Source organism: Dromaius novaehollandiae, chromosome 11, assembly GCF_036370855.1.
Source record: "Dromaius novaehollandiae isolate bDroNov1 chromosome 11, bDroNov1.hap1, whole genome shotgun sequence".
NCBI lineage: Eukaryota > Metazoa > Chordata > Aves > Casuariiformes > Dromaiidae > Dromaius > Dromaius novaehollandiae.
This window is the reverse complement of record NC_088108.1, coordinates 26,674,499-26,693,944: the sequence shown is the minus strand read 5'-3', so window position 1 is coordinate 26,693,944 and position 19,446 is coordinate 26,674,499. Positions and strand designations below refer to the sequence as shown.

At 59.3% G+C, this 19,446-nt stretch overlaps 2 protein-coding genes across 15 annotated transcripts in view; one reads left to right on the top strand and one right to left on the bottom strand.

The window, feature by feature from the left end:
• The window catches only part of STARD8 (StAR related lipid transfer domain containing 8), a 106,396-nt gene extending 102,601 nt beyond the window's left edge, over positions 1 to 3,795 (top strand). For all 11 annotated transcript variants that reach the window (XM_064518479.1, XM_064518480.1, XM_064518481.1 and 8 more), the window contains 3 exons: positions 115 to 332; positions 690 to 866; positions 1,591 to 3,795. In XM_064518479.1, the coding sequence (XP_064374549.1) occupies positions 115 to 332; positions 690 to 866; positions 1,591 to 1,708 (513 nt within the window). In that variant the 3' untranslated portion in view covers positions 1,709 to 3,795. The remainder of the gene's footprint in view (positions 1 to 114; positions 333 to 689; positions 867 to 1,590) is intronic.
• Positions 3,666 to 19,446, bottom strand: part of LOC112980813 (relaxin receptor 1-like) — a 40,194-nt gene continuing 24,413 nt past the window's right edge. For all 4 annotated transcript variants that reach the window (XM_064518485.1, XM_064518484.1, XM_064518486.1 and 1 more), the window contains 17 exons: positions 14,979 to 15,125; positions 14,013 to 14,102; positions 13,796 to 13,901; positions 13,057 to 13,128; positions 12,129 to 12,200; positions 11,655 to 11,726; positions 10,759 to 10,830; positions 10,532 to 10,606; positions 10,359 to 10,430; positions 9,336 to 9,407; positions 9,152 to 9,223; positions 8,934 to 9,005; positions 8,747 to 8,818; positions 7,156 to 7,385; positions 6,310 to 6,720; positions 5,399 to 5,614; positions 3,666 to 5,025 (listed from right to left, as the gene is read on the bottom strand). In XM_064518485.1, coding sequence (XP_064374555.1) covers positions 4,838 to 5,025; positions 5,399 to 5,614; positions 6,310 to 6,720; positions 7,156 to 7,385; positions 8,747 to 8,818; positions 8,934 to 9,005; positions 9,152 to 9,223; positions 9,336 to 9,407; positions 10,359 to 10,430; positions 10,532 to 10,606; positions 10,759 to 10,830; positions 11,655 to 11,726; positions 12,129 to 12,200; positions 13,057 to 13,128; positions 13,796 to 13,901; positions 14,013 to 14,102; positions 14,979 to 15,125 — 2,111 coding nt within the window. In that variant the 3' untranslated portion in view covers positions 3,666 to 4,837. The remainder of the gene's footprint in view (positions 5,026 to 5,398; positions 5,615 to 6,309; positions 6,721 to 7,155; positions 7,386 to 8,746; positions 8,819 to 8,933; positions 9,006 to 9,151; positions 9,224 to 9,335; positions 9,408 to 10,358; positions 10,431 to 10,531; positions 10,607 to 10,758; positions 10,831 to 11,654; positions 11,727 to 12,128; positions 12,201 to 13,056; positions 13,129 to 13,795; positions 13,902 to 14,012; positions 14,103 to 14,978; positions 15,126 to 19,446) is intronic.

Here is a 19,446-nt window from a genome sequence, read left to right as displayed (position 1 = left end):
ATGTCACGGTACCGCTCCACGGCAGCGGGAGCCATCAGTAAAGCCGCTAAAGGCTCAGTGTTACGGGGTTCCCAGCTGGGCAGCCTGCCTGACCCTGCTCTGTTGTCCTGGCAGGTTGGGGACGGACACCCTCTGCGTTTATGGAAGGTCTCCACGGACGTTGAGGCCCCTCCCTCCACGGTGCTGCACCGGGTGCTTCGGGAACGTCACCTCTGGGATGAGGACCTGCTGCAGAGCAAAGTGGTGGAGGCCCTGGATAAGAACATGGAGGTTTATCACTACATCACGGACAGCATGGCACCTCACCCGCGCAGGGACTGCATCGTGCTCAGGTGAGGGCAAAGAGAGACCAGATCTGGAGGATCCCCAGTCCCGTTTATCCCTATCTTGTGGTTGTTACTGGTGGAGAGAGAGAGTGTGCGGCCAGCAGTCCTGGTAACAAGTATGTGGGCAGAGGAGATGTCTTATTCTCCCCCCGTGAGCTATACCTCTGCGTTAAGGGTTTCTGTAGCCACTTGGTCTCGTTTTGGTGGCTTCATACAGGCTCTTGGTCTCTCCCACCTCCGCATTCCCCGTGCACTCCATGTTGTGCAGACTCGGAGGCCCCTGCAGGGCTTATCCAAGAGTGTCCATGTTCGGTGTCTCTCCACTGGGACTGGAAGCTGAGGTTGGTCTGTTCTCTTGGGCAGGCGCTGGTGCACGGACCTGCCCCGAGGAGCCTGCCTGCTCATCTCCATGTCGGTGGAACACGATAAGCTGCAAGTGGAAGGAGGCGTCAAAGCCGTCGTGTTGACGTCTCAGTATCTTATTGAGCCGAGTGGGATGGGCCGCTCCAAAGTGACGCACATCTGCAGAGCTGATCTCAGGTAATGGGAGGCTCTTTGCTCATTTGCAGTTCCTCCACACCCTGTGAGTTTGCTGGTGTACCAAGTAGTGATGGGGGGGACACAGAAGATGCTTGTTCCTCTGCACGCTTACCCTGGCAGGACGGGCAGGTGACACAGCTCGGGGAGGCTCTCTGCCTGCTCTGCCCGCTGGCGTTTCGGCCTGATTGCCCATATCGAAGAAGTTGCTGCTCTGAGGCCAGTTTTTAGGGCTGCCAGCTAGTTACTTGGAAGGGAGCCATCTACTCAGTTTTAGCCCTTGTTGCTACTGCTGGCAGTTCCCTGCATCAGGCACAACTCTCTCTGTGTGGCACTAAGTCCTTTAATGTTTCTCCAGAAAATGTGAGGTCCTCCACAGGTCTGAAACATGGCATTAGCTCTTTCTTTTCTGTGTCAAACTGTGCAGCGGTGTAACAGTGTAAGGAAGGGCAGGCTGATGCAAGGGAGGGTCTGTTCATGACTGTGGGTTGGAGTAAGCCGGGTTGTTTCTTGGACGTTCCTTTATTTTGCTGCATGCATGCAGTGAGGAGTGGGGAAAAGCATGTTGCCTTTCCTATCATACATTGCATATTCATCATCTCCTAGTCCATCCCATTAGGAACTAAGCTGACTGTCCCTGAGCCAGAAATGATGTGCTGATCTTCGGTACTTGCCAGCAGTTTCTTCTGCCTGCTCATCCCTCCTTTTGCATTATTCCCTTGTCCAGGGGACGGTCTCCAGAGTGGTACAACAAGGTCTTTGGACATCTTTGTGCTATGGAGCTGGCAAGGATCCGAGATTCTTTCCCAGCATTGAGTCCGAATGGCCCCGAGACAAAGATCTGAGGAGCCTGGAAGATGGACTGTCCTGTTTGATCATGGACTTGCCAGTCGATTTGGGCTGGACCGTTCAGAGGGAAGCGAGGAGTTGGCGACCTGTTGGCATCCGCTTGTGGAGGGGGAGACAGAGGACGGTGTGCTCTCAGGCACATGTTTATAAGCTTCCTTTTTACCCAGGCCTGGCCACCCCCCTCTGAAGGAGCCAGTGGGTGTCTAGCTGTGCACAGTCCCTTTCTTCTCCTAGTCCAGGGCTCGTTACTGTCATCCCTGGGAGCCATCCCCTTCAAGGGGGGGCCGGAGAAGCCATCCCCAGTCATCATGCCCATTCCCAGAATACCTGTTGCTGCTTAAGATGTCTCTTCCTCACGCTCTCTGAAGAGCAGGTTCTCTGCAGAGGCAAAGCCGTGCACAGCTTGGTCTCGCAGGAGGGCTCGTGCGAGCAGCAGTTTGCTTGCCAAGGGGAAAGAGAGGGGGATTTGGGGGTGAAACCCCCCAGGGAAGGCAGCCTGTGAAGCAGCTAGACCAGGTGTAGCTGCATTCCTCACTCCGCCAGCTATTACCAGGCGCTCACCCAGTTCAGAAGCAGTTGCAAAGATGAAGGTGCTTGAAGCAAACCAGGATGAAGCGGAGGTGTAGGAGAAGCGAGTGAGGGAAGCACAGCGCCGTGGCCGTGGGTCGCAGCATGGTGTGGGGACGTGAAGGGTGGGCAGAGAGGGGGTGGAGTGTGCGCAGGCGCGTTGTGTGCGTGCTGGGGGTGTCACCCTGGCCCTGGGACATGCAGGAAATCACTTAGACTAAGGACTTGCTATAGGATGCTATTATTGGAGAAGAGGGGCTATATGTAGATAGCTATATATCCATTTAATGACAGCCACTGTTGAGTGGCAGAAGGAACCTACTGCTGTTATCTTTGGTGCTGAATTTCATAGGAGAAGCAGCAGCAGCACTGCAATTTAGTGCCTTGTTCTTACTCAGCTAAAGGCCTCCCTTGTGCCCTAGGTTTTAGTGGTGGGCTGCACGGATGATGTTCCAAGCCATGGCTACGTGGGGGCCAAGTCCCAGCCCTTGAAACCAGCCTATCAGTCTTTTAAATGGGAGGCCAGGACTAGGCTAGAAATCCAGAGCAATTGCCCTTAAAGCTGCCTGTAAGCTGACGAAGGGGGTAATGAGGAGGAGTGCATTGCAGGGGAAGAGCAATGAGACCAATGGCTGCAGCGTCTCAGCTCCTGACTGAAGTTGAGGGTTCGAGCTGCACCACAGCGAAGTGCCCTGTCCTGTTGCAGGAGGGCTCAAAGCTTGGCCAAGGCCGTGAGCACACGGAAGGTTTGTTCTTGTCCCATCTAAATGTGCAGCACCTGCTTCTATTAAGCTAGCAAAGCATGATAACCCAAGCCAGGCCGAGTACCTGCCAGAGAGTAGTGACAAACTTAATCCAGTTTCTGCTCACTGCAGTGAGATGATGTGGATGCAAGATTTGCCCTGGATTCTCCCCTTTCCGGGCAACTACAGAGCAGAGCTCTTGCCCCTCCTGGGTGCAGAGCTGTCTCCCTAACCAGCCCATGACCCCAGTGCTCTCTGCAGAGTTCAGTTCCCCCTTCCCTCCCTTAACTAATAGCATCCAGGAACTGACCTGGTTTCTCCTTTTAGGCAGGGACCCAACTTACTAGACGTTGTTCCAACTGGAAGGCAAAACGACCCACGCGCAGGAGCAATTCACAATGGCAGTTTCGCTGTAACAAATCATCTCTCTCATTTATGGTGGAAAAAAAACCAACCCAGCCTCTCTTCTGTGTTTTTATATATATATTTTATATATATATATAAAAAAATATAACTAACTTTTAGGGGGAGTGATTTTTCTCCTAATATTTTTTTAAATATTTCTTTTTTTCTATCTATAAATACTTGTACAGTTGGAATATTAATATATAACTCAGGCGGTAGAGCTCAGCGCCAGGTGATGTTCACTTAAAAAACATGTATTTTGTATTTAAGGGTCTTTTTGTTTTGTATCATATGCAACTGCAACAGATTGTTTGACTTGGACTGGGGCTGCTCTTCCCATCCGTGTAATTAATAAAGTACTAACGATATCTGCTGGCTGACGAGGCAGCCTTCATGGTTAGTGACTGCTGCTGTCTGATTCCTTCCAACACAGAAACACTACAGAAGAGGGTAATGTACTTTTTTTTTGTGGCGCTGGGGGATGGTTATCTGAAGCCATCTGGCCATGTCTCTGGTGTCGCAGAATGAGCCCAAGGAGGGGATTTGACAGCAACTGTAAAGCACAAGGCAAAACAGGAGCTGAGCCTTGCAGAAGGATCCAGGCAGCAGCCGCGGTGGAAGGGGGTGGGACACTTGCCTGGTGCTGCCCAGCAGTGGGATTAAATATCCCCCCGTCCCTGGAGGCAGCAGGAGACGCGTGCAGGTACGCAAAGTCTGCCTCGCTCACGTTATCCCTCCACGTTATTCCAGCAGTCCACGTGCAGGCTGGAGGCAGCGCCGGGCTCTCCTCTCGCTGCCCAGCTCAGCCGTAGGCACAGCAGCGACCACCAAGCAGAGGGACTCCACAAGCAGCTCACACGGGGCCTTACCCGGGGCTTTGCAACACTGCGCTTGTCCCCTGCTGCAGCTCTCAAGGGAGGCAGGCAGCTGCTAGCCTGTTCCAGGTTTTTGCCTCCTCCTCATCAAGGAGAGGGGGGAAAAAAAAAATCTTCACTAGGTTCCCAGCAGCCAGACTTGCTCCCATGAGGCTCCCAACCCCTTGCAACAACTCTTCCCCTTGAAGGGGCTTGCAGTTCTTCCCAAGACCATTGCAGCAGCTGTCCCCACGCCAGGCTGCCAGGCTAAAGCCACCAAGATCTGCAGAAACCATGCAAGAGGGGAAGGGAGACAGCCCTCCTCTACACCCCTTCTTCAAGAACTACCTCATGCGTCATTGCTGCTGTACCTTGGCTCAGTGCCTCCCACCTGGTAAAGGGCTGTTTGAGCTCAAGAAAAGATGCTGAAGGAGAGACGCTGTTTCTTTCCAAGGTAGCGATGGTGGGTAAAGCCAGCCAGTGCCCCTGGGGTGGGACCGCTGTGGTCTGGAGAGCCCTGTATGTCCTTGTGCTGCCGGCTTGCTGCTGGGTACGGTCAGGCACTGCTGACCTGTGTTGTCACCAGGGTAAAGCTCTTCCGGGACTCCTGCAGCTCCAGCTGCTTTGTCTGCAAACACCCCTTGACTTTTTCCTGGAAGGAGGTGGTGGTGATGGTGTAGAGGATGGGATTGAGGGCGCTGTTGATGGGCAGGATGAAAATGACCACCCAGGAGGTGATGGTACCTGTTCCAAGAAGGAAATGACATTAGGAAGCCTGGTGGGTGGCCACCCCCCGCTCAGGGAATAACTCGCCAAGCCGCTTTAGCCTATGCGGTGAAGTGGGGGCTGCTCTCCTCAGGCGTGCAGCCTCGGAGCCTGGCCCCCCAAGGAAAGTCAGGAATGCCATTATATGGGGAGAGGCAGGGGCCCCGGGCTTGGCGTGGGGAATGGATAGAGCTCCCTATCTCCACTCCGACCCCATGGCTGAGCAGAGATCCAAATTCAGCAGCAGCTATGTCGAGTCACCTGGGTCCCAACCCAGGGACTTCTGGCAGGCAGCAGCCAGCTGGCAGTGGGCCCTACTGCAAGACCTTTCCTGGGGAGGGGGGGGGGTCACCTGGTATTTCCACCTGCAGCAGGGAAAGCAGCTTGAGGAGGAAGATGGGTATCCAGCAGAGAGCATCAGTGAAGACAATGAAGAAGAACCGCTTTGCAATGGCCACTTCCCGGGAGCAGACACTTCTTTCTGCTGTTTTGGATGCAGTGACGTGGATGGAGTAGAACATGCTGGTGTAGGCAAAGACTATGGTGATGAACGCCACGAGATTCAAGCCTGGACAGGAAAAAGCCTTGATCTGAGCACGTCCGAAGTGTAAAGGGTGCGTGCTCTTAGCAGTGGCATCCCTGGCTGTCCCAGGGGCTATGCCCACTGTCTATCACTAGAGGGGGCAGAGACATCTCAGCAGCTGTAGCTAGTCTAGAGTCAGGCGTGGTATTGCCCTAACACAGTGATGCTCGCGTCCCGTGGCCGGGGGACTGGGTGGGTGAGGGACCACGCACAGCACCTGGGTTGGCGCGAGGAGCCTCGCTGCCCTCTGTACAAGGGCCATCTCCAGCTGTTGTTTTGCGTGTCTCCTCCTCACCCCGTGTCTCCGTCTCCTACCCAAGCTGTGCTAGTGCCTCGCATGCCGTGGTGGCCCCCGAGCCCTGCTTTGCGTCAGCACCATCAGCGTGGCCTGAGGAGGAGGGCAGAGCCGGCACCCTCCTTTTACAGAGGGGAGCTGCCAGGACGGAGGCCCGGACACAGGCGCGTGCCGGGGTCCCAGCAGGACTGCGGGGCCTGACGCCCTTCGACGGAGTCAGTAACGCAGGCAACGCTGACTTGTTGCTGGAAGGGAAGGGGATGGTGAAGGTATCCAGGCTGGTACTGATGGGACCGAGAAGCCCCGCTCCCACCGAGGAAGCCCGCTCTGCTCTACAGCGTCACTGTCCCCAGTCACTGGGTGCCCGGTCCAGACGCAGCCTCACCCAGGTAGATCCCAGTAGAGTAGCCTCTGGCGCTGGGCCTCTCGCTCACGTCAGACTGCAGCGGGAAACACACCCCGTTCCTCCCATAATAGTTTCCAAAGGAGTCCTTGCACCACAAGGGGATGATGCTGAGGGAGAAGCCCAGAAGCCAGATGATTACCAGCATAGAGATGGTCTGTTTCCTGCCAGCTCTGTAGTGGCTGAACGGGAAAACAATGGAGAAGTATTTCTCCAGGGTCACGTAAGTCAGCAGCAAGACGGACACCTCGGAGGACAGCATGGCCAGGCTACCCACGAGCTGGCACTGGAGGCTGCCCATCCACGCCTGGGCGTGCTTGTTGTATTCACCCGAGTACTTGAGGTCAAAAGCTCCAATGACGAAGAGGTAGATGCCCATGAGGCAGTCTGCACCTGGGATGGAGGCAAGGCACAGTAAGAGAAAAAGCACCAGTGTCCAAATTCAGCCCTTTGCATGAGTGCCATGGCCATAAAGCCATCATAGAGCTGTTGTGAAAAGATGGATAACCTTTGACTGTGCATCTATATATTTATAAGAGTTGCCTACTGATGGCACTGGTATCTATAAACGTGGCCCTGAAGGCAGGTGCCCGCACGCACGAGGCAGAGACGAATAGCAAGAAACACACATGACCTCAGCATAGGAAGGCAGGCAGGCAGCACAGGGGCCCTAGATGCGTTTGGAGGGGCTGATACGAGCTAGACAGCCGTGACAGTCCTTGCCCTGGGAAGAGGGTGGCCCGGTGGGGCAGGCTGGTGTGTGCTGGACGGCACATCTGCATCCGTTCCCTCATGTCTCCCCGGCTGCTCCCCATCCGCCCGACTCACAGCACAGGGACTTGATGGCCATGGTGTGTTGGCTGTTCTCGGTGACAATGAAGGACCGCATGCAGATGACGAAGAGGTTCCCGAAGCAGGTTATGCAGGCGATGACCCAGACGAAGACTCGCAGGATGATGTTGGCGAGGAGGTTCTCGAAGGAGGAGATGCCGTCCGTGTTGGGCTTGCAGCTGCGCACGTGGGGCGCGTAGCTGCAGTACTGGAACTTCTTGAAGTAGCTGCCAGGGAGGAAGGTTTCACCGCTGCGGGTCAGTGCCAGGAGAGGGCACCTGGGGCCACGGCTGAGCCCAGGCGCAGTCCCAGGCCCCGTGCTGCCGCACCTCCATGGAGAAGCGCCAGCTGAACCCCAGCAGCACCAGCCAAAAGCCTGGTGACTTGCAAAGCCCAGGGACGGGGGGAAGGTTAAAGGGAGGAGAGAGGCAGAGATCCACGTGGGGCACCGAGGATGCGGGGGAGAGCCCAGCCCGGTGCAGCCCTGCGTGCCGCAAGCACCGTTTGCTGTGACGACCCCGGGGACAGGGAGGGCTTTGCACAGGACACGGAGAGCAACCGTGGTGAGTGGTCGTTGTGCGGTGTTGCAACTGGTTTCAGACACTAAGTCAGCAACACCCTGAAGCATCTGCAAAACAGGCAGGAGGCAACCCAACGCCTGCTTCCTTCAGTCGAGTACAGCATAGCAACGTACTTAGGTCTGTCACTATTCAGCACTCTGAACTAATAAATGCAAGGGTGTTTTCCTCTGACCTGTGATTACCACAAAAAAATTCAAAAAAAGAATCCATTTTTCAAATCTTTCAAGTTCCATTAACAGGAATTCCATGCGTATTATTTTAGATTAATCTTTTCAAGCCTTATAAAAGCAATCCTGTATAAGCTTAGCAAAACTCTACATTAGAAAATGACTACAGAACTGCAATGCAAGGCTCATTTCTGCTTAATTATAGATAAAAGGAGAGAAAATGATTGCTTATTAGCAAGTCAGGTAGAAAATGTACCATATTTGTAGTCCAAACAGCCCAATTACAGAGAGGAAGATGTACAGTCATCTTTCATTACAGGTACTCTAAAATGCACATCTGGAGGTTTTTTTTTTTTTTCTTCCTTTCCAAAGAAAAGCTGAAGCACTTGCAGCTGGCTCCCTGGCTGTGTTTTCATCGTGCCCGTGACGCCTGTCCAGCCCGTTTATCTACGCATCGGTGGTGGCTGTAGGTCATTATCTCCGAGCACAAGCAAAAGGACTAACCTCTAATGAGGTTATTTGACCACAGTTCTCAGCACGTTGCCCAGCACCTGTGCAAGCCTTGGCCTGGACCAATCCACCTTTTCCGCATCACCTATGCAACATCCCTGTTCAAGAACACAGGTCGCTCTTCAGCGCACAAGTGCATCTGGATGGGGTGTTTATGGCTCTGCAAACTTATCTCTTAGCGTAGGTTGAACGTTCCCATTGCTCTAAGTCAGTCCCAGCTGGGCGAGGACGTTTTGCCAGGGCGCGATTTAAGCAGTACAGATGGACGGACGGAGCCCGTGTCCCCCCTGGCCCCCCGCGCCCAGGAGAGCGGCCGGGCCCAGCACTCACATGTGGGAGAGGTTGGCGAGCTTCCGCAGGGTCACGCTGTGGATGTTGGGGATCTCCAGCCCTTCCAAGCTCCTGCGGAAGGAGACCAGCGCGCCGGAGGCTGAGCCGCGCCGGCTGCCCCGGGGGGGGGAGGCTGCCGCAGGCGGCGGGGCTGGGCAGAGCCGGGCCGAGGGACGGTGGCACTCACAGCGACCGCAGCTGGGGCAGGCTTTCAAACTGGCCGGGGAGGATCTGTTTCAAGGGGTTGTAGGAAATATTCCTGGAAAAGAGAGGCGCCTTCTGTATTTTCTTCCATCCAGAAGCCGCCCCAGCAGTGGGGAGCGGGGGCAGAGGAGCATCTTTCCGGCACTGCCCATTGCTCCGGGATGGGTCGGAGCGGGGCCACCGGCTTCGCCGCCTACTCACAGCTGCTGGAGACCCACCAGCCCCCGGAACAAGGACGGCGGCAGCTCGCCCAGGCTGTTGGCCGACAGGTCCCTGCGCGGAGGAGAGCGGTGCTGGAGGGGGGCTGCGGCCGGTCTGGGGTCCCTCTCCCCCCGCCTTGGTCCCCATCCTGCCCCGTCCCCAGCAGCGAGGGCCAGAAACTCACAGCTCCACCAGCCTGTGCAGCTTGGAGAAGGTCCCGTCCTGGATCCACCTGATCTTGTTCCTACGCAGGATCCTGGATGACACGAGAGCGAGACGGAGCGATGCTGTCGGAAACCAGGCCCCCCCGCCCCCAAGCTTTTTGGGCTGATTGCCTCCAAATGGGGCCGGGAAGGATGCGCTGGGGCTCGTGCGAGGGATGCCCCCGTGCCCCCTCCCTGCGCTCCCGCCGGGAAAGGCGAGACCCGGAGCGCAGCCATGGGGCAGCCGGGCCGGCTCAGCTCGTCCCACACATCCTCGTAAATCCGTCTGCTGCGCCGGCGGCACGGCGTGTTTACGGCTCCCATCCTGCCCTGACTTCGGTTTCCATGGTGCTGCCACAACACCCGCGGAAACAGGCTGCTGATCGAAGCCCAGGCACAGGCGAGGGTGGAGGCACCTCGCTGGCTCCCCACGAACGGCCGGGCGGGCGCGGAGGGATGTCGTGCAGCTCCCGCTGCCAGAGACCCCTGGGAGAGCTTTGCAAAGCGCTCAGCCGTGGGGCCGCTCGGCCACCCCGCGCCTCTTCCCGAAGAGGGTGGGCAGCGCGGTGGTGTGGTCTCCGGGCTGGGAAGGGCAGCGGGACAGTCCCCGGGGTTGGGGTCTGCATCTCACCCTGGAGGCATCTTTGCCCCCAGCAGCGGCCTGAAACCACGCCTGGCCCCTGGGGCCATCCCAGGACTGCGCAAAAATAGCTCCAGGGAGGAGGTGAGCAGACAGAGCAGGCGGGTGTTTGACACGCCGAGAGCCTCCCCCGAGCTTTATGGTGCTCCTCGGAGCTGTTTCAAGGGGATGCAGCCGCCAGCGGCAGGGCCTGGACCGGCTGCGAGCCCCGCTGCTCGCGCATCGCCGGGGCGGCTGGAGGCGGCATTTCCACACCCCGCATTCTGCCGGATTCCCAGCTGCGGATGGGCAGGAAAATACCCGCCCCCTCGATGGGGCACCCGGCGGGCAGGGGCATCCCGGGCGGCCGGCGCGCGGTACTCACAGCACCGTGAAGTGGCGGCACTCCTGCAGCGCGGCCCTGCGCACCGCGCGGATCCGGTTGCCCTCCAGCTCCCTGCGGAGGGGACGGTCACCGCCGCGGCCTCCCGGCCACGCAGCTCTGCTGCACGATGCAGCATGCCACGGCACGGCACGGCACGGCACAGCGGTACTCACAGCCAGCTGAGCTTCGGCGCCTCGGCGCACAGGGAGGCACTGGGCATCCTGCTCAGCGAGTTGTTCAGCAGGTACCTGGGGGAAGCGGCAGCGAGGAGCGGGGTCAGCGCACGCCGCGTTTGCCCAGGCTGCAAACCCGCCCGGGCCGGCGGCCGAAGGTGCACGTGTGCACGCTCGTGTGCACGCTCACGCCCTCGCGCACGCCCCAGCGCCGTCCCCGCACTCACAGGAAATACAGCGACCTCAGCCCTGCGAAGGCGGCCGGGGCCACCCGGGCGATCCGGTTGTTGTCCAGCATCCTGCAAGGCGAAGGGGCACAGCCGGGCTGAGCTGGCGGCACAGGCCACCCCCGGGATGGGGAGCCTGCTCTGCTCTCCCCTCTGCCACCCCACGGCCAGCCCCACTTCCCCGCTGCCCGGCCTGGAGCCCCTCACAGCCCGCGGGATTGCTCCTCTCTTCTGCTGGGACACAGCGGTAGATTAGAAACCCTTTGGGGAATCTGGGGCCGTGCTTGGCTTCTCCGAAGTTCTCCAGCTTGTTTGCACCACAGACCCCCCCCCGCCTGCCCCCCGCCCCATGAGCTGCCCATCGCCCTGGTCCCCCTCGGAAAGGAATAAGCTAGGGGATCCCAGGGCAGGTAGCAAGGAGGAAGCATGGGGGAAGGCAGACCATCTCCGATGCTTAAAGTTGCTCCCTCAAACTCAAAAGGGAGCATCTTGTACAGCAGCCTGCATGGTTGCTGTTCTGCAGCGATATCTTTACCAGCTCCCTATGTACAACGCCACACCACGAGGGCCCCGATCAAACAGAGCCTTTGAGGATAAGCAGAAGGGGAGAACATGAGCGATATTTTTAATTTCGGCATACACTTTTGAGGTGGTGGTGCTGCAAGTCTCCGTGTTTAACAACTCACTGATGGCCCTTTGCGTGCTCCCCTCTGCTACCCGGGTCTGGGGGCTCAAAGCGCTTGTCCTGCCCTGCACCGCGGGGCTGCATCGAGCCGAGCGCGCGGCACCCCGAGCATCCCCAGCACCTTCCCGGGCTGCCTCGGAAATTAGGGGCTCGGCTGGCTGGACCCTAAGGCTCGTTCCTAAGGCTGCTCAGACCAGACAAAGCAACTCACAGCCACTCGAGGCGATGGAGGTCCTCAAAAACCCTGGGCTTCAGCTGGGCGATCTTGTTGTGGCTGAGGAACCTGAACCGGGAAAGAGGAGAACACTGATCTTCAGATGACGGTGTTAATTAAACTGCCTTTTCTAAAGCTCTTCTTTCCCTGTTGCTCCCCTGACCCTTGTTGTCACCACTAAGGTAGAAGCCTGATGCAGGCTGAGGACGGTGGGGAGGGGAACGAGCAGCTGGGTCTGCAAGCGCTAAGCGTCCCTGCTCTTCCCCGTCTCCACCCAGAACGCACAGGCCTCCCAGTTAAGCACGTTTGGTACCGACTCTTGCAGCAGCAAGAAAAAGCAGAGGAGAAAGGTGTCGAGACTGGACTCACAGCAGCTGCGTTATGAACCTCCCGTACCAAGAGGGGCAGAGGACCATGTCCGTCCGCACGCTCTCCTCCCTGGGGTCGTGCAACACAGAAACCTCTACTTACAGCATTTTAAGCTGAAAAAGCCCAGCAAAGGCCTTGGGAGAGATTGATCGGATCTTGTTGTTTTGCAAAAAGCTGTTTAGAAAACAGAACAGAAAACAAACAGAAAAGGAAAGATGGTTTCTCCAGGACTCCCGGGTGCTGCGTGTCCTGGGAAGGCAGCTGTGTGCAAGCGCCCGGGGATGCCGGCAGCACAGCACCGTCCCAGCACGGCGAGAGCCTCCGTGCCGCGGCCAGGGCCACCCGCGGGTGCTGCATCGAGCGGGGACGGCGCCTCCGAGCAATGCACAGGCTCGCGGATGGGAGAGCAAAGCTGCAGCCCTCGTGCTGCCACGGGCGCCCTGTCTCGAGCGACTCCGGAGAGGTCGTTTTCCCTCTCTGCCTCATTTACAGCACACGAAGGAAAGTTGCAAGTACAAACGCTTGGCGATCACAAGCAGCTGCTCCACCATCGTTACTGCCCTGAGCTGCCTCCCACCCGTGAGAAGACACCCCTCTCCTGCGCGCACCTCCCCTGTGCACCCCTCCCCTCCCGCGCACCCAGGTTTCCCTTCCCGGCTCCAGGTGCAGCAGCCTGGAAAGGCAGTGTTTGCCGAAGCACAGTGACTCATAGGAAAGGCTCCGGAGCAGAGGGCTGTTTGCTGCTCCCCGCACGGCTGGCGAGATCTCTCACCATACCTCACACGCACGGCGCGGCCGTGAGCAAACACGAGCCAGCGCCAGGTTCATGACCCGCTCTCCGCCTCGCTGCAAGCGGTACAGCGGTGGCAGTGCATAAAGAGCCAGCGATGTTTATAAAAGGCCCTTGCCGAGTGCAGCAGGCATCGGGTCCGGCTCCGGGAGGAACAACAGACTGTGCCAGAGCCAGCAGGGCTCATTTGCCCCTCTACCAGGGGCAGCCGACAGTGGCGCGAGGGAAGGGGATACTCACAGCTTCTCCAGGCTCTTGTACGCAGCAAACTGATGGTCCAGCAGTGAACGAATTTTATTTTTCTTGAGGTCCCTAGCAGAAAGATAGGGGAGGAAAAAAGTCAAACTTGGGGACAGCAGATCAGGACATGGAGAGCATTAGAAATCCAGGAGGCCTTTGGCAAAGGCAGGCACTGACCCCCACGCTGCTCCTCCTCCTGATCAATCCAAGTGAAATGCACATCAGCTGCTGCTCGCTGCACTGCCCTGCTAGCTGCTCTCTTAATTTGGGAGCGTTAGTTGCTGCAGGTGAGTCTTTCACACTCTCCTCCCTGCCCAGCTCTTTCCCCACCTGTGCAAAGGGCTCGTGGGCCCCAGCCTGTCTCCGACCCTGCACGTCCCAGCTGCAGGCCTGGGAATCATGGAGGCTCCCAGGCCCTGGTCCCAGGCAGCTACGTGCTGCTCCCAGTCCCTGTCCCTGTCCCCGGCTGTCCGCAGGGAGCTGCAGCAGGACGGCGCAGCGCTGCAGAGAGGGGCCGGCCGATGCTGAAAGGGCTCTTTGGTCCTTCGGAGGCAGCGAGGCTGGGGAGGCCCGTGCTGGCGGGAGCGCCTGGGGCGTCCGGCCTCTCCCCCGCCGTGCCCGGCGGTCCCCTGCCACCGCAGCCCCTCGGGGACACCGCCGTGCCAGCAGCACGGCCAGCAAGGTCCTTGCTCGTGCCTCTTTTGGGGGGGAAAGGGTGCATCTGCCCAGTGCTACTCACATCTTCGTCACGTTGGAGGAGGCCGGCGGGACAGCGCCGAGGTCCCGCGCCGTGCAGTCCACCGTGCTTCCGCGGCAGCGGCACCGCTCCGGGACCAGCTCCAGCCCTGCGGAGAAGCGGGGGGACCCGCTGGGGAAGGGGCCGGCGCGGGGCCGGGCCGCGCTGGGCCGCGGCGGGCTGGGGAGGGACGCGGCGGCCCCGGGAAGGACGGGCTTACAGCAGGCGTCCGCCTCGGCGTCTGCCGTCGCCCTGCCGGTCCTCGCGGACAGCATGTCGCCCAGGATCTGCAGCCAGCCGCTGTCGTCCACTGCGCCGCCCCGGCGAGGACAGGTCAGAGCCGCGGGACGCTGGCCGGCACCTTCTCCTCCCAGCCGGCCCTCCTTCAGCCCGTCCCGTGCCCTTCTCCCCCACGGCCGCTCTGAACCCAGCGCTGGGAAGTCCCTGCTGCTTGGTGCCACCAGCACCCAGGACCAAACCCCTGGGGAGAGGCTGCCACGAAACCTCAGCCCACCCGAAAGCGGGTCCGGCCCGGCAGCCGCGCCGGGGCAGAGCAAAGCTCCATCCAGCCCAGTATCCCCTCTCCAGCGCTCCCAGTATGCAGTTCTCTTCCCTCTGTTTCTCCCATCCCGCTAAGCCCAGTTTAAGGGTTTCCTGAGACAGGCAGCATCCAAACCACTGAGCTACTCGCACCCTCTGGGAGCTGTTTTCATCCCGTCCCTTCCTAACGCGTCTGTGCTCCTGGCCACCGCAGCACCCCGGGCAAAGAGCCCCACGGCAGCACCGCGTGCCGTGCAAAGCGGCGTGCATTTTGTTTGCTTAGACCTGCGGCACCCTCACGTCCCGGCGGATAGCGCAGGATCCCGCTGCTCCGCCGCCTTTCTGCCGCAGCCCGGAATAACTAGGTCTTGGATAGTGCGGGTTTTCTTTCACCCAAGCCTGGACAACCCTCGGCAGACGAGTTCCTGCCTGGAGGCCTGCCCGGCTGCTGCGCCTGGCTCGCAGCCGCGGGGACGGCAGAAATCTGGCCAGATAACGCAGGAGCCGGGATTCCCCGCGGTTGCTGCTTTCGCGGGAGGAGCAGGCTCTCCTGCAGCGCGCTCGCGGGGCCGGATCCTGCACCTCCGGGCCCAGGAGGTTCGTTAGCTCCTAGGGCGTCGATCCTTGCTAGGGGCTTGCTAATTACCGCAGTTCTCCTCGTCAGCGCCGTTGTCGCAGTCCTCCGCCCCGTTGCAGTGCAGGGCCTGGGGCAGGCAGACGGAGAGGTTGCCGCAGGGGAACTGTCCCAGGGGACACGCGTGCCCGTCCGGCCAGGGGTGCAGCGGGGCCGGCCCTGCCGAGGGAACGGGGACGCGCTCAGCGCTGCGGCGAGACGTCGCTGCGACCCGCTCCCGCGCACCGCCTCCGTCCCCGCGCCGGGCTGCACGCGGGCCCCGTCCACCCGGACCACCTCCAGCGACTCCGACCGCGGTTCCCCAGCGAGACACGGGGACGGTGCCCCAGACCGTGGGCAGAGACAGCTCCCTGCCCGGAGCGCAAGGCGGATGGGAGAGCCCCGAAACGCTGCTCGCCCGCAGCCTCCCCAGCCGCCGAAGCCGCCACCGCCTCCGAGGTGCGGTTCGATGGCAGGGTGCAAAACTGTCCCGGTAACTCCAGCTCCCCTTCGCTGAGCCCTTTCCACCAGGGCAATCAGAGATACCCAGCTACAGGCCCTGTCCGTTAATAGCCTGCAATTAGCCACGGCAAACACACGCTTCAGGTCCAGCCAAATGCTGTCACGTCCCCCCTTTGATCACGGCCCTGGCGGTGGTGGCAATCAGTCCCCGGGGGGAAGGTGACGGCGTGGAGGGGCCCAGCTTGTCGCTCAAGGTTTGCTTTAACTGCCAGGCTATTAATGGCTAATGGTGCGTGCTGCAATTAAGAGCACTTTGCCTTGCTTACACGCACATGCCATTAACCAGCCTGTGAGGAAGCCCTGCAGCATAACGTGGGAATGGCCATAGCTGGGACCGCGAGCAGGGAACCCCCAGTCGTTCATCCACCTCCTGGCCCACGTCAGACTGATGCTTCAGACAGGTTCGTTACAGGGTGAAGAGCTTGGAGGTGAGGACGGGCGGCGGGGGCAGCTACACGTGGGGTGAGCTGAGGCTCCAACAGCTCGGTGCAGCCATGCAACGGCCGGGGGTAGCAGCAGTCATGGTCCATGGTGAAAAGCAAAGGATTTCAGAAAAGCGGAGATGAAGCTGCAGACTTTCCTAGCAGAGCAGCCTGAGGCGATGCAGCAGAAATGCCGAGGGTGGGCTTCGGCCTTGGGAGTCTGTTGAGCGTAGCTGGGTGGAGGATGGAGTGACTCTCACGGTCCTCCCCCCTCCCAAGTCTTGTTACCCTCAGCCTCGTGGTCACGCACCGAGGGAATGCCCAGGGGATTTTTTTCCCCCTGTTGTTAAATGTGAGTCTCCTCTACTGGGGTCCAACAGTATTCCTCAAGCCATCCCCCTGCAATGACTTGCCAGAGGAGCAACCAAGCTCTTAAGCAAAGTTTTTGCCACAATTCCCCATGGCTGGAGAAACGCAGAAAGCACATGAGGAACAGCTATGCCAGCTCAAAGCAGAAGGGTCCTTCTGTGAGATTTAAGGCATCTCTCAAAGGCCTTTTCTAGGGAAGTTCTTACAAAGGACAAAGCAAAGGAACGGGTGGGACTCGATGCATTTTTGCCGTGAGTTAACGCTACATCACCCTGGATGCAGGGTGCTGGTCTCTGGACTGCTGCCAGAAGCTACCTCTGACCCCAAACCGGTGCTCAAGGACGGGACGTGGCCCCGAGGAGCGTGGCAGGGGCACGATTCCCGACGCGGGATGCCCTGAGCCCAGGCAGAGGTGCTCCCCGCGCCCGACAGGTCTCAGCCCGGCCACCGGCTGCCCGGGGCCGCGGCCGCATGAATGGCATTTCCCTGCCGACTGGCTGCGTCTGGATCTGAAGTAATTTTCCACATTAGACTAGAAATATCCCCTCTCTCCGAGATGGCTGTTTGGAGCGAGAAGTAAACAGCGCGCACTGGCCGATTCCCCAGCTGTATATCTTCTGAATGGGCCTTGGAGACCCACCAGCCTTCCCGGAGATTTACGGATGCATCTGGGGGTGTTTGTTCTGGGGGAAATAAGGGCTCTAAATCCATACAAAACTGGCTGGATTTAATCAACATGATTCAAAGTGTTTAAGATTTGGAGCAGAGTCCATGAATCCTTCCTAAAAGCTGGAGCTATCCCAAAACCCTCTGGAAGAGATCTACACCCACTTCAAGCCATAAAACAGACCCAAGTGACATTTTCAGCAGCCCTGCACCATCGCTCATCCTCTCCCGTGCCTCCGGCTGCCGTCTGCAACGCTGGCCGGGACCCTGGCGGCTCCTCCGGACGCGATGCCGGGCTCGCTGCCGCCCAGGGGTGCCTGGCGGGAAGGGGAACCGAGAGCGGCTTCTTCTGCACTTTGAAGGCCGAACCTGATGGATTACCTGGGGAAGAGCCACGCTGGGGGCTAACGCGAGGGTTTCCCTGGCAGCCGGGCTGGGGCCAGCTCCAGCCTCTGCTCTGGCTCTGTTCGGCAGTGCTGAACCGCTTGGGCTGACCAGGGTCCAGAGGAGGACGCTGGTACTGGGGGGCTCCGGGGATATCTTGGTCTTACTTCAAACACAGCTATTAATTTGGTTTAAAAGAGACGCAAAGAAATGCCTGTCTGGAAGCCTGAGCACCTCCTGACTCCCACAGCCTGGGTAAACACGCCCTCTCCAAGCCAGCCCCTGCCCCAGGGCAGTGCACCCGAGGCTGGGCTCCTCGCGGCAGGGCTCTGCCCCGGTTCCCTCCTCCTCAGCCAGCAGAGCCAGGCGTCAGGCCAGCGAGCTCCCTTGCAGCACGCGGGCCCCGACCCGGGCGGCTCCAGCACCGGTGCTGCACCGGGCTGGCATTTGCTAACCTGGAAGGCAAGGGGACAACGCGTGGCATGAAACGCCTCCCTCCACCAGAAAAAGCCTTGTCCCCTCGCAGCGGCGGCTTGTGCCGAGATGTAAACTCTGAGTTCTGGCCTTAATCTGGCAGCAGACTTCTGAGGTAGCTGCGAGCAGTTTACTTCTATCCTTCATACCAGCTTTTCTTCACTTTTAAAATATGGGGGATGAGGGTCCCTAATGCACCGGGGCCTCACGTGATGCGCTGTCAGCTTGATCGTCTGTGTGCACAGAGGAGCTTAATAACGACACCAACGAGAAGGCGTTTGGCTCACGGCTACAGTCAACGTGCTCCTGAAGTCACGGGCCCACGTGCTTGTGCCGTTAAATGCTCTGCTCTTCTCGTGTCTGAAGATGAGGCTGAGGACAGCAGAGCCCGTTAGCTCAGACTCACTTCTAGCTTAATTTGCCATAACCAGGGCTCTTGACATGCTCACTGACTCAAACTCTTCTCAAATCCAGAGGAAATCAGGCAACAGCGAGCTCAGAGATGTCCTACGTGCTTGTGCCCAGGGCCAGAAGCCTTGGTGCCGGCTGCCACCACCTTCGATGCTTTTGTCACGGGGAGCCGCGTTTTCCCGCAGAACCGCGGGATCTGCTCACGGCAGCGAGAGCAACGCTCAGGAGACGCCGGCGTCCGAGAGCAGGCGCGAGGCTGCTGCCAGCGATGCTTCTGGACCAGCTCGGCCGAACCTCCCCCGCGCCAGGAATGCTCCGAGCTTACGGATCCGCACACCTTGCCGCAGCTGGGCTTGCGCCTGCACCGCAGCACGAGAGAGAGACAGAAGTTTCCCGCTGCCGGGGAGATTGCAAACGCTGTGACAACCGAGGCCTTTGCGTGCCAGAAGCGACGGGACGCGGTTTCTCTCCCGGTATTTCCCTCCGGCTTGGAGCACGGCTGCAGGGAGCCCCGCGCGCCAGGGACGCGGCGGGAGCGGGACCGGCTTTCTCCCGCCACGTGCACCGGGTGCCCGTGCTACCTCCTCCGAGCCGGCAGAAGCCTCCAGGGAACAGAAACGCGAGAAGAGCTTCGAGGCGGCTCCCCGGAGCACAGCCGGGAAGAGGGTCGTCTCCCGGGAAGCGCAGCTCCCTGCGATGCTTCCAGTCAGCCCAGCGGTGCGGCGTTAGCCCAGAAAGCATTTTCCTTCTTTCTCCATTTCTGCACCTCAGTTTCACTGCTGAGTGTGCCGACCCGATTACAGGTTGTAAAACATCCCCTTTCTCAGAGAGACAGAGCCTTTTTGGTACAAAAGTGTATGTGAGAGATACAGGAGCTGAAAGCAGCCTCAGCACCCGCGCTCACTGACTCATCCATAAACGTCGGCCGCACGGAACAAGGAAGGTGGAAAACGATGCAGAAAAGGGGGAAGCGGATCTGGGATAAGAGGGGAATTTGGAAGATGCTGCAGGCGTCTGCACGCGGGGCGGGCTGGGCCCCGCTGGTTGTGCAGCGGCCGCGGAGCACGGGGGAGCAGCGAGCCCCTGCGCAGCCACGTTCACCGTTGCTGGGCTCCTGCCGCCCGATTCCCGTGCACGGCACAGGACAGAGCTACCGGCAGGGCAAGACATGACGAGCTTCGAAAATAGAGACAGATATTGCCATTAGAGCTCCCTAATCGGCAGATAAAGTTACGGATGTGCAAAGTCACCCG